The 17,102-nt window shown below is 41.3% G+C and overlaps 1 protein-coding gene across 1 annotated transcript in view; it reads left to right on the forward strand.

Annotated features, from left to right (window-relative positions):
* The window catches only part of LOC149311902 (uncharacterized), an 87,520-nt gene that overhangs the window by 20,754 nt on the left and 49,664 nt on the right, over positions 1–17,102 (forward strand). Inside the window, exons 7-8 of the mRNA XM_089526614.1 lie at positions 21–1,418; positions 3,913–3,999. Coding sequence (XP_089382740.1) covers positions 21–1,418; positions 3,913–3,999 — 1,485 coding nt within the window. The remainder of the gene's footprint in view (positions 1–20; positions 1,419–3,912; positions 4,000–17,102) is intronic.

The raw sequence follows: 17,102 nt of genomic DNA on the forward strand, positions 1-17,102 counted from the left end.
TCCCTGCCCTGTCTCATCAGGTGAACAAGAAACTCCCATGCGAGCCTGGCCAGCCCAGCAGAAGTGGAGGGGAATCCCTGCGCTTGGGGAGACCAGGTCAGAGACCAGAGAGAACCAGTCGGAGCCAAGGCGAGTCTGTGCGCTCAGGAAGTCCCACTCAGCAGCCTCAGAGAGAGAGCCGGAGCAGAGGAACAGGAGTCCTGAATTCAACAGCTCCGCTCTCTCAGCGGTTAGAGGAGAGGAAGAGACGAGAGGAACCTGTCCACAATCCAAGAGCCACCAGGGAAAGAGCTCCTCTTTGTTCCGGGAGGCAAACAGATAGTAGAAAAAGCCACCCAGAGAGTGGACATCTCAAGATCTCTGGGAAGGGCACAGAGACCAAATGGAAGAGCTGCCTGGATGCTTTGCACTTGGCCAAACCAGCAAAGAATGTAGACAAGAATCAGGTGAGACACGGGAGGCCAGTTGAGAGCTACAAAGAGAGTGACCGCAAGGCCAGAGGCAAACCTTTGCTCCCTGTTGATACAGCTGAGCGACAGAGAGAGGACTCCAGAGACCGCCAAGAAGCCACACGGGCTTTCAGCCCGGGAAGGGGCACAGTAGCTGAACAGAAAACTGGGCGGGCATCAAGTCCTCCAAGACATAGAGAAGTTAGCTGGGGAACCCAAGGAGAGGCTAGGAACACTGTTAACCTTGGGAGAGATGGGGGCATCACTTTGAAAAGCCACAGAGATGCTGGAGGTGTATTTAGTCCTGGCCGATCTAGTGATGGAAGCCAACTAGAGACCAGGCGCTCCCTCAGCCCAGGTAGAAGTAGGGAAAGCCGTTGGAAGAACTCAGGGGAGACTGCTAGACGCTCTCCCAGTCCTGGGAGGCTGATGGAAGGTATTTGTGCATGTGCGAGTCAAGCAAGGTGCTGTGCTGTTTCACAGCAGTACACAGAGAACAGTTGGAAGACCCATAAGGAGGTGGCTGCTGCAAGGAATCAAAATGACTGGCCAAGCCAGAGAGAGTCATTCAGCTCTTTCACTCCTAGCAGGAGGGAGAATAGTGAACGGAGGTGTTGCAGCAGATCCTTATGCTCAACAAGTCTGCCAGTTTCTGAGCAGGAGAGGACTGACCAGGAACAACTCCCTTGTTCCATAAGACCAGAAAACAGCTCCAGGAGCCAAGGAGGGTCCTTGTGCCATGTGCATCCAATGCAGCTCTTAGAAAGGGAGTGGACAAGTCAAGAAGAACACATGCATTCTTCAAAATCAGGCCAGCTGGCATTGGAGAGTAACTGGAGAACCTGCAGGAATTCGACAGGATGGGCAGAGGAGGATGACCAGGAGGATCAAGGAAGGTGTCCAAGTCCCATGAGACCAGAATTTCAAATGGGCAACAGCTGGAACAATGAGGAGAAGCTATTCCACCAGGTATGAACATAGTGGTTTCCTAGCTCCCATCCAAACTGTTTCCATAGACTTATCTGAGATTTGGCAAAGTTCTTTTTTTGGACTACAATTACCAGCATTCCTCTGCCAATATGACTATTGGCCATGCTGACTGGAGAATTCTGGTAATCATACAGTCAGCCCTCTGTATCCATGGATTATTTATCTATGGATTCATGCATCCATAGCGTGAAAATATTTTTTAAAAATTAAATTCCAAATAGCAAAATTTAATTTTGCCATTTTATATAAGGGATGCCCTTTCATTATGCCACTGTATTTAATGGAACCTGAGCATCCATGGATTTTGGTATCCATGGAGGGCCCTGGAACCAAACCCTAGCAGATACCAAGCGCCCACTATAGTTGAAAAAAATGCAGCTTTCCCCCCAAACTTTTCTTACCGTTTCATCTTATTTCTATAGAGAAAAATATGTGTTCTTGGTATTCTCTGATGTCAAGTAGCCTTTAATTTACCCCTATGAATGGGCATACATGCACCAAGAAATCCAGGGTCATCTCAATTCGATTACTGCCTCAGGCAGCAGATGATGGGAATCATCAGTGGCAGCCTTCTCACTGTTCTTCCTAAACTCCCCAGCTGTTCCCCTCTGTTGGAGGACAGAGCTGTGTGTATGCCACATAACTTGTCTGGGCCTATTTAATGAGCTTGTTGCCTCAGATATGGAGAACTATTCCACTGCTGGTGTCCAAGTAAGATTCAGCTGCTAGTCCAGTCAGCTTCTGCATATACACTTGGAGGAGAGGACAAACCATCTTTATCAATCATCAAATTGTCTTGAGTGGGCCCTGGGGAATCTGTTTTCTGCCTTTGGGGAAACGTAGTTAGTTTTCATTTTTTGCATTAAGAAAGCTAATGTAAATTATTCACAACATGTGCTTTCTTCTGGTGTGTGTGTGCATGTGAGAGAGAAATGCATAGAATTGCTGGATCTTTCTTGCTCATCAAGATGTCAGAATTGTCAGTGGAAATTCAGTATATATATTGTCAGATGCAATAAAAAGGGACTATTTACATTTGATATTGAAGAGATTATGGATTTTACTCTGTAATAGAAACTAGCATTCAAAAGAGTATTCAAAGCCTTTAGAACAATGGACTTGAAATGTACCCTGACCAGAGTTACAGTGCTTTCTGGCTACCCTGAATGCTGAAATGTGCTGCACATACAAACCACAACATGCTGATTACTAGAAAAGTTGGAGAGTAGGCTGCTAACAGTGTAGCTGAACACTATATCTGGGCATGTGAATTCTATTTCCTCTTCAGGTCTGGATTTGGGAGAAGAGGCACTTTCACTGTCAATCAGAAACATAAGCTAGTTCAATAAGGATATGAACCTTATGTATTACATCAGAGATGAAGAATCTGTCACACCCCAGTTCCTTTTATTTCATACATTTATATAGTATCCCACCTTTCTTTTCATATGAGATCAAAGGTAGCTTACAATAAAACAAAATGCAGTGAAAACAATAGATTACAAATGTTTAAAAAGCAGTTTAACAATCGTATTAAAACATTAATTTAAAACAATTTCAAAAGGCTGTTAAAATGCAATATTAATAAAAAATGCAACTGCACTTATCCTTTAAAGGACTACCTCAAAGGCTTGGGTAAGCAGACGGTCTTCCTTTGCCAATGAAAAGAGTAAAGGGGTGGGGGGAATTGAGATTTCTGTGAGAACCAATTCCATAGTGTGGGAGCAGCTACCAAGAAGGCACTTTGCTGGGCCCTCACTAAATATTCCTGTGATGGTGATGGGAAAGTCTTCCCTGGAAAATCTTAAAATATGGGCACACTCACATTAGGAGATACCTAACAAAGATATTAAGCCAAAATCTGATTGGTAAATAAATATTCCATGTTACCTGAAAAATGGGAATCTCTGATTTAACAAGTTGTCACTGTGCCAAAGCCAGTGCACCAGAGGAGGACTGAAGAAAGTTTGTTGATTGACAGAGTTTGTTGTTCCTTCCCAAACCATGGCTTATAAACATGGGATGAATATCTGGAATGGATTGCCATATGCATAGCCTTAATATGGTCAAGAATGAGTAGAACCATAGGCATGAAAGTAGCAAAAGAAAATAAAGCAGAAATGCAAGAAGCACAGTAGGAGGGAACTGTAATATGTGATTAGGAATTACGTAAACACAGACTTCAGAATCATTGATCTGGAACAACTGCCCTCCCCCCCTCCTCAATAGCATTATACAGTCACTCAGTAAAACCACTTAGGATTGTTATTTTATAGGCATGTACTGATATGTTTGGAGTATGGTAGCTTTACTTGCTGGAAAGATTTCCTTTGACTTTTTAACAGAAACATCTTGTGTATTTTGAAACATTTCTCCATGATCAGGTGAGCAGGGATAGGCTTGTCTTTTAAAGGAGAGATTGTTCGAAGAAAGCTCTTCAAATAAAGTTTTCTTTATGCACATTCCTTTGTAGCACCAGTTGGATGGAGGACAATCAGCGAAAAGTACCTGCTCCTCAAGAAGCCAAGACCTTTATCTGGACACAAGCAAGAAACACAAGGTAGGACAGGACCTTAAATCAAAAGTAAGGATATGCAGCCCTCCATATATTGTTGTGATTCAGCTTCAGCATTCCCCATCACTGGCTATGCTAGCTAGGGCTGATAGGAGATGCAGTCCAACAACATCTAGGAAGCCTCACAATGATTTCTGGCCAGCCAAATGACTGTTTTCGCCTATGTTTGTTAATTTGTGGCTGTGAAAAAGCTCCTATTAGTAAGTATATTATAGGAGAGGAGTTTGTCGATAATAGTTTCTCCACCAGTGGTCAGTTTGGCAGTCAGTTTGTCTTTTGTTGCTTTTGCCAGCTTGATGATTCCTTAGTTTCTGTAAGATGTAAGGGCTGTAGTTTGGTGATGCATACTTGGTCCTAGGCATAATTCTAAACATCTTCAAACAAGAAATATCTCCTCATGGCAGTTTGTAAAAATTTCTTTTTTAGCCTATAACCCCCACAATCCCGCAGGCAACATGGTCAGTGGTTGTTGGCTATGCTGATAGGGGGAATCCTTTAGCCAGTATAGCCATTGCTGATCATGGCTGGGGAATTTAGAGAGCTGTATGTAGTTGAGAAAAGTAGTTTTTCCACATTCTGTCTAATAGTTCCTCAGGAGAACCTGTGATTTATCTCGCAGGAACATAGCAGGCATCTTACACCACACGAGATTCTGTCTAGCTCAGTATTGCTTATTTGACCAAAAGTGATTGTCAATCAGAGAACATTCCAGTCATCCATTATCTGGTCCATTTAACTAAAGGTTGTAGGGATTTGAGCTTGGCTGGGAACTTTTGAATGCAAATCATATGCTCTGCTTCAGTGCTTTGGTCCCTGTCCTAACAAGGCTGACAGTTCTGAAGCTAAATAAGGTCCTGAATAAGGTCCTATAGGCCTCCTCCGCCGCACTGGCAACGGGACTGGCTAACCTGGGGCCTTTTGTTTTTATGCTTTTTGTAACTATGCTATGTTTTTAATTGTTTATTATTGTATTGTGTTTTAATTGCTGTAAACCGCCCTGATCTGATGGAAGGGCGGTATATAAATAAAAACTTTATTAAACTTTATTATTTATTAAATAGGACACTGAGTTGATTATCTATATAAGGGTCTTGTAAACTAGCTTAACATGCAGTCCTGTGCACATGTACTCCAAAATAAGACTCCTTGATTTCAGTGGAGCTTACTCTCAAGTGTCTGTAAGATTGCAGCTAAATAAATTTTGTCACAGAGCAGAAGATGTGCTGGGTCATCCTTGTAAAGTAGTGCATTTCTGCTTATATCTGGTGCCTGAATGTTGGAGCAGGTGTTTTTCCACTAATTGGTTTGGATTTGTGGGCAGGGGGCTTAGTGCAATGTAGTATGCTGGACTATGAAAGGTGGTTGGTATGCTGAGCTTGGAAATTTTACTTTTTTTTACTACAGCTTCCACAATCCCCAGCCAGCATGCTACCGAAGCATTTTGGTAGTTGTGTTTAAAAAGTACTATTTCCAAACTCTGACTGAGCAGAACTGACTGAAAAATCCAAACAACTCGAGGGACTTTTTGCTTTTGTTTTCTGCTCCTGCTGCTGTCTTTAGTCTGAAGATAACTACATTACTAAAAGGGCAAGCACAGTTCAACATTTTTCTTGTGAAAATGGCATCCCTGACCCCTTTCCCTTACATATATTGAATCCACATACTTTCTATAACATGCTCCCCCACCCTTTCTGTTTTTGAACAAGCCTCTGCTTGAAATGCATCTGCAAGAGAATGATATGTATCTGCCTGTATGCCTTGGGCAAACCTAGCACCTGCATCTCTTCTCTTCCAGACTTACTTCCACCACCACTGAATCTGCAGCATGCCTCAGTTGTGACAGCAGTCAAGAAAATAGCCTGGGAGGTCAATTAATCCCATATTCAGAGACTGAAATGACCCAAGGCCACAGTATCAGCAGGGAAAGGCCTTGGCTGGAATACAAACATTTCTTTCAGTGTGTTGAAATTACATTATGTGTTTCATGGTCAATGACACTCCTAGATATATTGGAGGGATCTTTGCAGGTGTTCAGTCTGTCTCAATCTAAACAAATTAAGTCACAACTAAATTCCGAAGCACTTCTTTGGATGGCTGTGATCATGCAAGGAATTGGGCTCAATTAGCATTTCTGGAGTTATGGTTTCTGTTGAACAGTTGTGTGGTTCCTTTGGCTCTCTAGATATTTTAACTAAGACTTCCACAATCCTTTACCACAGTGGCTAGAGCTTCTGAGACTAGAGTTCCATCACATTTTGAGGGCCAAATGTTTTTATCTCTGCTGTAGAATTTTTGCATGTATTTTGACATGTCTGCATTATGGACTGATGGTGGGACCTATCATGGCATTGGCCTTGATACGCTTCTGATGTGTTCCTACTCCAAGAAAAGCTGCATTATGGAATGCCTAATAGCTAGGGCAATATGGGAGTAATTTCTCCACAGAAAAGAATATTCCTTTAGGAAATGTTTTATGCAAGGATTGTATAGATTATAAGATACTAATATTCTTCATGCATTTTAAGTTTTCATAGCCTAATTCCAGTTGTAAACCCAACCAAAATAGACTTATTGAATCAATGGCTGAATGGTAAGTCAATATTTACATAATGCCTATTAATTTAATGGGTCTACTAACAAATGGATTTGGACTTACATCCAAACACAGTTAAAATACAATGTGATGTAATGGTTTAAGGGTTGGACTAGGACTTTGGGAGACCAAGGCTGAAATCCCACTGAGCCATGGAAACCCACTGGGTGGCCTCAAACAAGTCACACTCTTTCAGCCTAAAAGAGGAAGAAAATGGCAGTCCTCTGAATAACCTTTTCTGAATAAATTTTGCCAAGAAAACTCTGTGACAGGGTCTCCATAAATCGGAGCTGATTTGAAAGAACACAAGAATAACAAATACAAACACCACATTTAGTCCAGGATTTTTGTGTGTGTGTGTGTTGTGATGTTTGGATGAAGGAACCCTGTGTGAATACTGTTCTTTTAACATGGAGGACTTAGAGAATTCAGAGTTCCCACTGCTAATGGCTGGAGAACCATGAATGTTATGATAAACAATCTACAAATACACAAGAGAAAAAATGCCAATTTCTTGCAGCACAGAGATAAGTTTTGAAATGCACATGCTCATCATGCCAGTCCCCCTATTCAGGCCTCCAAGGAGAGTTCAAAATGTAGGTGTATGTGTTGACTGGTTGTCTGTTGATGTTGTGTGCCTCCAAGTGATTTTGATTTATGGCAACCCTAAGGCAAGCCTATCATAGGATTTTCTTGGCAACTTTCCTCAGAGGGAGTTTACCATTGCCATCCTCTGAGGCTGAGAGAGTATGACTTTTTCTAAGGTCATCCAGTTGGTTTTTATGCTCAAGTGAGGAATCGAACCCTGATCACCAGAGTCATTGTCCAACACATGGAGTTTATCACACGGAGGTTTTTGCAGCTTTTTGCAGCTCAGATCCGACGTGACTGTGGATCCAATGATGCAAATTCACGCGATAACGTGATGTGTTATCACACACGATTCCTTTCTATGGGGGCTCCTTCCGTGGCACTTCCGCAGTGATTCCAGAGTAACCCCTCGTTTTGGCAAAATGGGTAATAAGCGAATTCACAGAAATCACTTCCAAGCTCATTTCAATTTCACTCCAAATTGGTCTGGTGTGGAATGCAACTTTGCTTCTGCTCTGGTACACCACCGCAAACCCCCCCCCCCCCCGGGTTGCAAATTTCCCATGATGCGGTGCTGAAATTTTTCCTTATTTCCTTTTGGTGTTCCTTTCACTTTCAGGGCAACTCTTTTTTTTTTAATATATATATGTGTGTATGTGCGTGAATGTGAATATACAGATATGTCTGTCTGTCTATGTGTGTGTTGAAATTGCTGAAATGGAAGGGAAAATAAAAAAAGGGGGATGAAGACACAGAAATATTCATGAGGCAAATATTCACGCAATCATGCAATTATGCAAATCAGGAAACAAGAACTTGCACCCCTTTTCACCCCAGAAACGTACAAGGTCACGACGCATTCAGACCCCCACTGAGCATGCGCAAGGTTGCCGATTCAAATAATTGAATCTGCATGGTATGCACAGGTGTGGTAATACAAACTGTACTCACTCCACTTTGCGTGAATCCGCATCACATGACTTGCCTTGGATTCAATTCCCCCGCGATTCGGAAGGGCAATGGAAGGGCAACCAGGTTTGATAAAACATTCACGTTATAATGTGAATTCGCATAGCTGAACCAGGAGTCACCCCAGATCTGAGCTGCAAAAACCTCTGATGAACACCCATGCTGGCTCCACCTGTGTTAATTGATATCAGCATACAATTTTTGTTGTTGTGTGCCTTCAAATCAGTTCCGACATATGGTATCCTAAGGCAAAGCTATCATGGGTTTTTCCTGGTAAACTTTGTTCAGAGGAGGTTTGCCATTGCCTTCCCCTGAGGCTGAGAGCATGTGACTTGCCCATGGTCACCCAGTGGGTTCATGGCCAAGCTGGGAATCAAACCCTGGTCTCCAGAGTCATAATCCAACACACAAACCATGACGCCAGGCCACACTAGTTTTTTTTTAGCAGTTTTTATTTTTGCTAGTAGCAGGTCTTTTGTAAAGGACATTGGTTATCCATTCAAGATTCAATGAAAAATAATACTCAACATATTATAATTTTCTGGGGAAATTAATTTCCCCTAGCTTCAAAGTCAGAAGGACATGGGATGTCTGAGGGATGGCAGGCAGTGTCAGCAACCCTGCTCCTTACAAAGACCTGGTATGCTTACTCTGCTAGTAAACTCCACAGTGCCAGACAGTTAAAAGGGAGATACTGTAGGTAACTTAAGCTTAAGGTGGAGGTAGGGAAATCACTTTGCTGTAACAGACACAAGCAAGTCTGGCAGATGGGAGACGGAGGCAGATGCTTAACACCCTGGGTAGGTGACAGCTTGCTCATGTTGCTTTGTCTGTTGATCTGTATTGTTGATGTTAAATGTTCCCTTCTTTTGGGTATCCATTGAATTCAAATGAACCCCTACCACACAAGCAATTAGCCTTTTTTTCACCAGTGGGTTCTCGCAGTTTATTCAAACTGGTTTTAAATGCAGTTTCCACCTAGTGTTCCCTTCTCTATAACATAGTTTAAGGGCCTGGTCCTATGTGAAACTTGGAATTATTAATTGTAGTATTAGTAGTAGTAATATTAGTAGTAGTATTAATTCTTCTTCTTCTTCTCGTCCTCCTCCTCCTCCAAGGCAACTATACCATAGGGCTTTCTTAGCAAAATCTATTTGGAGGTGGTTTGCCATTTCCTTCCTCTTAGACTGAGAGATTACAATTTATCCAAAGTCATACTCAGTGGGTTTCCGTAGTTTGGTGGGGATTTCAGCCTTTGTCTCCAGGAATCCTAGTCCAGCCCCCAGACCATCACACCATGTTGGCTCTCCTCTTGCAATTAAGACCCATGGCTAAATGTGCACAATATTAGTTAAGTACTCCTCCTCTAGAATGGACAAACTTTTTTCTAGACCTTGCAAGGCTGAGCTTATGCTGGCTATTTCAGAGGTGAACTCTGCAGAACATCAGGCTGAAGAAATGATAACTAGAGGTACCATAATACTTACTTGGGATTGATGGTATTCTTCATCAGGGTGTATGGTATATGTTGATTTGACAATAGAGCTGAATATGTTAAAAATTTACAGTTTTGGTTCCAGGATTATTCCCCAGTTTCTGTGTTTAAGAGAATCTTGAGCTGTGAGATTATTTGGAGCCTAAGATGTTTTTGTGAGTTTATAACTGCTGCGAATCTGTAAATTTGATGTATCTCTTAGGGCAGGGTTTTCAAAAAGGGTTCTCTGAAACCTTAGGATTCTGTGAGAGGCCACTAAGAGTTTTGCAAGACATTGCAATTTTTAAAAACACTTTTTTCAGCTGTATTTTATGTGGGATTGGGAGGGATTCATTGTAGGCCTCTGGAGTTTGTTGGACTGAAGCTCCCAGTTTTCCTCATCATTGACTACACTGCTGGGAGTTTGTTTTCTGTTGCTCCATAGATTACAACCTGAACCCGTGGATTCACAATTAAAGAAAGGAGATTTCAATTACACATTAGGAGTGATATCCTGATGGCAAGAGCTGTTTGACAATTGAACAGATTACCTTAGAGAATGGTGGACTTCCATTCACTGGTTGTCTTTGAGCAGAGGCTGGGTAGCCATCTCTTAGGAATGTTTTAACTGTGGATTTTGGCTGGGGGGAGGGGGGCGTTGAACCAGATAACCTTTGAGGTCCCTTTAAATTCTACAGTTCTGTGATGCATACCCTCCAACTGTCTCAGTTTGGCAGTGTAACAAATATTGAAGCAAAGGAAAGTAATGCCAAAGAACTTAACAAAATTCCAGCAGGCATGACTGTTTGTGCTCACCCTAAAGTCTGGATGGATGAGAAATTAGGAGTCAATGCCTCCAGGACAGATTACATTCTTGCCTTTCACCACAGGATGGTTTCTTTTTAAATAAGAGTAAAAATACAGTACTTATAAGACATAAGTCAGCTCAAGTTTTTGGGGTCCATTTTAGTTACTAAAATTTCTAGATTTATACATGAGTATATATGGTAATCCTTTGTCATTCCACTTTATCAGTTGCTTTTAAAATGTCCCAATTTTTCTGTGCTCACACTTTCTTTCTTTGTCCTCACCTTACTTAAGTTGCTGCAAACTGAGTTCAAAGTGTAAAAGTAGCTGGCATTCATCTCAGCAGGAAGAAGAGGAGAGGTGGAATCTTGCCCTTCCCAGTAGGCTCAGGCAAAAGCAGAGTGCTGCTGAATCTGTTAGCTTGTGTCTCCTTCCTCTCTAATAAATTCTGTCATCTTGACCTCACTCCAATGTTGCTTGGCCTCATGTGCCCCAGTTTTCATCTGTGAAATGTTGGAGGGTATGGTGATGTTATGTAACTACATCTGCTGATGACATGTTATGTTTTGCTGTTTACTTGTGTAACTCGAAAAGTGATAGGAATCATAACAGATGGGGAGAAAGTGTTGTAATTCCCTGGAGACTGCAGCTGGTGAACAGGACTTTCCTTCAAATAGAAAGTAACATAGTTAAGAAAACTATTAAATTCAGCTGCAAGACTGAATTTCAATTGAACAAGATGGGAGCGGAGGATTGTTCTGATTATTTGATACACTTCATGCTGAGGACCTTGTGCTTTTGAGGAAGAGCCAGTTTGTTAGCTCTGTAATATGTTCCCTTTCTCTCAAGCAGTGTTGGGAATCATGCGGCCTGGAGGGTGGCCCATGCATGCTTTGCCCCTAAAATTCCTAACTCCTTCCTCCAAAACGTTTGTCTAAACTGCCCTTGCTTTTTGCTTGAAATGACCCTCCAGTCCTTGATGCATGTCCACATTTGCTCTGAGGCAATAGGCAAGGCACAGAAGAATAATTTCCTGTGTGACACTTGCCACTCAACAATTTAAATTTAGGCGATATAATAAGTATATGTAGGAAATACAGTTAAAGAATAGTGTAATTGCAATATGTAATTGTAGTAAATGGTTTTTGCTATTCACAAAATAATCTGAAGGTATCTAGCAGACGGCTGTGAGCCAATGTGACATAGTGGTTTAAGCATTGGACAATGACTCTGCGGACCAGGACTGGAATCCTAGCTTGGCTATAGAAACCGATTGGCTGCTATTGGGCCATGCTCTCGGCCACACAGAATGGCAATGGCAAACCCTCTCTGAACAAATCCTGCCAAGAAAACCCTGTGATAGTTTGCCTTAGAGTTTCCTTGAGTCAGAAACAACTCAGAAGCACAAAACAACAACCAACTAACAGACCAGTTGTATAAAACAAGGTAAAGGTGTTTCCAGATAAGACCAATGGCCTTGCCTTCAGAACATTCTCATACAGGATTTTAACAAAGTGCAGACACTGTCATCTTCCATTTGTCACCGTTTGATGTTTGCTCCCTGTTTGTGTGTGCCTTCAAGTCTCTTGACTTATGGCGACCCCATGAATTAAATTTCTCCTTCCATTTTTTCTGATCAGGAAAAATATATTCAAGAAGAAAAGATCAAATAGCTGCACAGTGTTTCTTTAATTGGCAGAGGCATGCTAAGAGCCCTCTGCCCAGAAACACCTTAAATCTTGGCCTAATCACCAGTTTCTGGATATGAGAAAGCCTGGGACTCCCATTTGAGTTCTATTGAAGGAAGAATGTAATATAATATATCAGCGGCACACTGCTGGCATTTCACTGACATTGCCTTAGGAGGGAAACTCAGGAAATCTTTTCCTCCCTTTTCTCTCTCTCTTGATAAGAATGACAGGAGAAATATTAGAAGGTATGTTGCTTTTCAGTATTTTTACCATTTCTAGTATTATGGCATACCTAACATTCTCTTAGTGTTTGGATTCTTAGTGCGAGGCATACCTCCCAAGAGACAGAAAGGCTATGTTATGTGTTTATACCAGATTTAGGGAAATTAGTAGGAAATGGTTAGTGTGTTCAGTGAATTATTAATAAATCTAATTCAGTGGCATTTACATTAGAAGTGGGGAAATTTTAACTACAGTATTAAGTTTATGTTAAGTTGCAATTCAAACTTATCGTATATGTCTGCACTAAAAGGCTTAATACAATGAAGCTGAAAAATGCCATCTATCATTTTATTCCTACCTTTCTTCCATTCTCTTCTTTTCCCCTTCTCTCTCCCATCACTTTGTCCGTGTTTTATTTAATCTGTTGTTTGGAATCTTGTGAGTGCCAAAATATTCCATACCTTATGTGAATCAGTTAAGCTTAGTTAAGACACAATGGGAGTTGTAGGGTCAGGACTAAGTTTGTTGTTGTTGTGTGCCTTCAAGTTGTTTCTGACTTATGGCAACCCTATCATGGGTTTTTCTTGGCAAAATGTGTTCAGATGAGCTTTGCCACTGTCTTCCCCTGAGGCTGAGAAAGTATGACTTGCCCAAGGTCACTCAGTGGGTTTAATGACCCGTGGGGATTGGAACCCTGGTCTCCAGAGTCATAATCCAACACCCAAAACACTACGCAACACTGCCTTTCCAGGTTTACTGAAGCAAAATTCCTGTTCTAATGGGAGCTGTTCTTTTATCGTTCCTGCAGGGTTGCAATGCACATAGTGTGTATACACTTTTTGTCTCTCTGGTCTAGAGAAAGGCAAACTCTGTATAAATTTATTTTGAATACATGGCCTGATTTTGGCAGTGTTTGCTCAAGAGTAAACCCCATTGCTTTCCAGGGACAGTTGGCACATTTGTGGTTGGGGCAATGAGATCACTGACTGTCAGCTATGCCAGAACAAACTTTCAGGCAGAAAGAGAAAGAGAGAGACTACTGAATATAACCCTCCAGAATTTGGAAAAGTTAAATTTTGGACTTGGTTGCTGTGGTGTGCCTTCAAGTTGTTTTCGTCTTATGGGTATCCTAAGGCAAACCTACCATAGGATTTCCTTGGCAAGATTTGTTCAGAGGTTTGCCATTGCCTTCCCTTGAGGCTGAAAGAATGTGACTTGCCCAAGGAATCCCATGGCTGAGCTGGGATTCGAACCCTAGTCTCCCGGTGAACACTCAGATTACTATACCATGCAGGTCCAGAATTCCACAGGAATGTTGCCCAGACAGTGAAATTGGGATCATTGTGCTATAACTTGGTAGTGTGAAAGGATCCCAGAAGCCTTTTCACCCCATTTCCCCTCCCCACGGGAAAAAATTGCAAGCACTGCAACAGCCCAGTCCTTGTCTTTTGCAATTCTATGCAGGTTGCCCATGTGCAGAGTGACCCCTTGTCCTCCTTTTCTAGGACATGCCCTCCATTTCCACCTGCTGACCAGGAGGAGTTCCAAAACATCCTCCATTTGGAGCAGGACTAAGAAGCATGAATTTAATATGTATATGAGTGTTTCTTAGCTGTTCTTTGGCCCTGCCCTCTATTTTTCCTGGAATGTCCTCTATTTTTGAGGTGCCTTGTTCTTTCTCCTTTGCAGTTAGGATCTCTGGTCACCCTGAAAATGTCCTCCCTTTTGAGCAGGACTAAGAAGCATGGACTTAATGTTTATATGTGTGGAGGGTTTTTTAGCTTTCATTTGCTCATGTCCTTAGGCAAGTCACACTCTCTCAGCCTCAGAGCCTACAAATGTCCTCCATTTTTTTTTCTGGGATCCCCCCCATTTTTGAGGTGCCTTGTTCTTTCCCCTTTGCAGTTAGGACCTCTCTCTGGTCACCATAAAAATGAACAAATCTGAGCAAATCTTGCCAAGAAAACCCCATGATAGCTTTTATCAACGTCCTACATTTTGACTAAGGAGCATGGATTTAATATCTATGTGAGTGTGAGTTTTTAAAAGCTTCTGTTGGCTCATATCCTTGGGCAAAAGTCACACTCTCTCAGCCTCAGAGGAAGGCAGTAGCCAACCTTCTCTGAACAAACCTTGCCAAGAAAACCCCAGACAGGCCCTACCAACGTCCTGCATTTTCCTCCCGGGCTGTCCTCCATTGTCCTCGTTTGCACCCTGAGAAAGGGCCAGTGCCTCTTTTTTCCTCCTCCAGCCCCAGAGCCTCTCCTTTTTCTCCCATTAACGGCCCAGTGCTTCCCTGGAAAGGAAAAGGGACTCTGGGGCGCCTCTCTCCACGTCTTTTGGCTCCTTCCTTTCTAATTAACATTGTCTCCCCCATTGGGCAGAGAGCAGAGCAGAGCAGCCACTCTGTGCCTTTGCTTTTTTGCTCAGTGAAGCTCCGCCCCTTTTCTTTTTTCCTGCCTCTCCATTGGCGAACGTTCTGATTCCATCGCTCCCCATTGGCTGCGACGCGCCCTCCCTGGAAGTTTTTAAAGAAAGAGAAAGGGGAAGAAACTAAGTTTGCTTCTGGGTGGAAGAGAAAGAAAGAGGGAAATGGAGCTCGCTGGCTCTGGCTCTTGCTGACGCCTCCTCTGCTTGATTCGCTTTCATCCCGGGCTGCGACATGACGGTAAAATTGACTGCCTTTCTGCTGGATCAGCTAGACAAATCCTAGCACAGGTTCCTGAATTCTGGGCTGCGTCCGCACTGCATAATTAATCCGGTTTGATCCCGCTTTAATAGCTGTAGTGGAGTTCTGGAAATGAGAGTTTGTTGTTCAAGAAAAGAGAAAAAGGGAGGGTTCCTATAAGTGTTTTAATATATATATATATATATATATATAACGGTATTTTTGTTTGTTTGTTTGTTTATTAAAGTTTGTTGAATATAAAACAAATAATAAATAACGAATAAGACAAGACCATGCAACAAAATAACAATACACAACAAAACATAAATAACTTCCTGGAGTTCTTTCTGATTTTATCATAACTGCAGTTCTTCCTCTAGCATCTTAATCAATTGATTAAATTAAACTTAAAGACTAAAAAAGGCAATGGAATCAAGGCTTAGTAAATTTAAATAAAAGGCTAGGTCTAGAATATCAATAGAGGCAATAGATATTCTATTGTATTTATAAATTGAAATATGCCATGATTCCAAGATTAATGTTTGCTATTTTTATTATATTTATTATTATATTATAAATAAATATATTTATACTATTATTATTATTTATAAATATATAAATGATATATTTATCATTTGTATTATTTTAATCAGTAATCTATTTTAATAGTCTAACCATTTGATTCTGTTTTAATGTGTCACTTTTCTATGTGTTTTTTAATTGTATTGTTTTTAAATGTTGTAAAGTGTTAAGTCCCAGTTCTGGGAAAAGAGTGCGATATGAATTGTCATTGTAGGTTTATTTTTTTATTTGTGATCTGCTGTATTTTATTATTTAATGTTAATATATTTTAATGTGTATTATGTTAAAATTATTTTTACAGAACTTACGCCGTAGGCAGATTTATTTTATTTTATTCTATTTTTAACTGGTTGCATGTAAAGTGCTGTGTAAATTTACAGCACTCTATAAATAAAGAATAATAATAATATGAATAAATATAATAATAGTAATAATAGTAACAATAAGACGGATCTCTTCCGCTGGGCCTATCCAACTGATCTTCTTTAATTTGATTTTGAATAATATTTTTCACCTGAATATGATGATTTGATCCTCATGATTGTGAGCAATACTGTAACAACTCTTCCTTTTTTCCTCTTCTTTAATTGATGTTTTCCAAAATATATATATGTATTTTTATGATGTTTTTACTTGCTGTAATCCTGCTTCGATCTGAAGGGAGAAGCGGGAAATATAAATATATTTTTTTAATTTTATTAAACCCACTCCAAAATTTCACGGAGGGTTTGCCATGGCCACCCTCTGAGGCTGAGAGAGTGTGACTCGCTCAATGCCAAACAGTGGGTTTAAAGGGAACTGTGTTGCTGTTGTTGTTGTTGTTGTTTTAAAAGATGCATGCTGTTGAGCCCCTTCCTTAAAAAAGTTATCTTTGGTTTGTGGTGTTGCCTCTCTGTTAGTATTGCAAAAGAGATTGTACAGATTCTGGTAGGAGTCTGGCAGGGTTCACACATTTTGAACCCAGGTGTTGGAACATGGTGGTTGCCTTTTTTTCTGTTTTCTTCCTTGGAGGGCAGGATCCACACAAGATAAATAATAACACATTGCCTTGTTAGACCACCTTCGGTTATGATGAGATGTGCTACCCCTTTTTTCAGTTTCAAAAGAAACCCGCTGGAGTCTTCGTCAGCACCTGGTAGGAAGACTTCTGTGTCCATTTGAACACTGGCATGCCTTTGAGTCCATCCGCACTGCAGAAATAATCCGGTCTGACACCGCTTTAACTGCCTTGGCTCGATACTATGGAATCCTGGGAATTGTACACTTCCCAGAATTCCATAGCATCAAGCCAGGGCAGTTAAAGCGGTGTCAGACCGGAATATTTCTGTGGTGTGGATGCAGCCTTTGTCTCCTATTGAAAGTTATTGGCCAGATCAAAACAGGGAGGGAGCAGAGAGAGGTCTTCCTAACTGTTTCCAAAGAATAATCATCATCATCATCATAACTCCTTGCTCAGGGTGACCAGATGCCCTAATTTGTTGGACATGCTCC

This window comes from Sceloporus occidentalis, unplaced genomic scaffold (assembly GCF_023333645.1).
Source record: "Sceloporus occidentalis isolate IW3139 unplaced genomic scaffold, rSceOcc1.0.p SCAF_5, whole genome shotgun sequence".
Taxonomy (NCBI): Eukaryota; Metazoa; Chordata; class Lepidosauria; order Squamata; family Phrynosomatidae; genus Sceloporus; species Sceloporus occidentalis.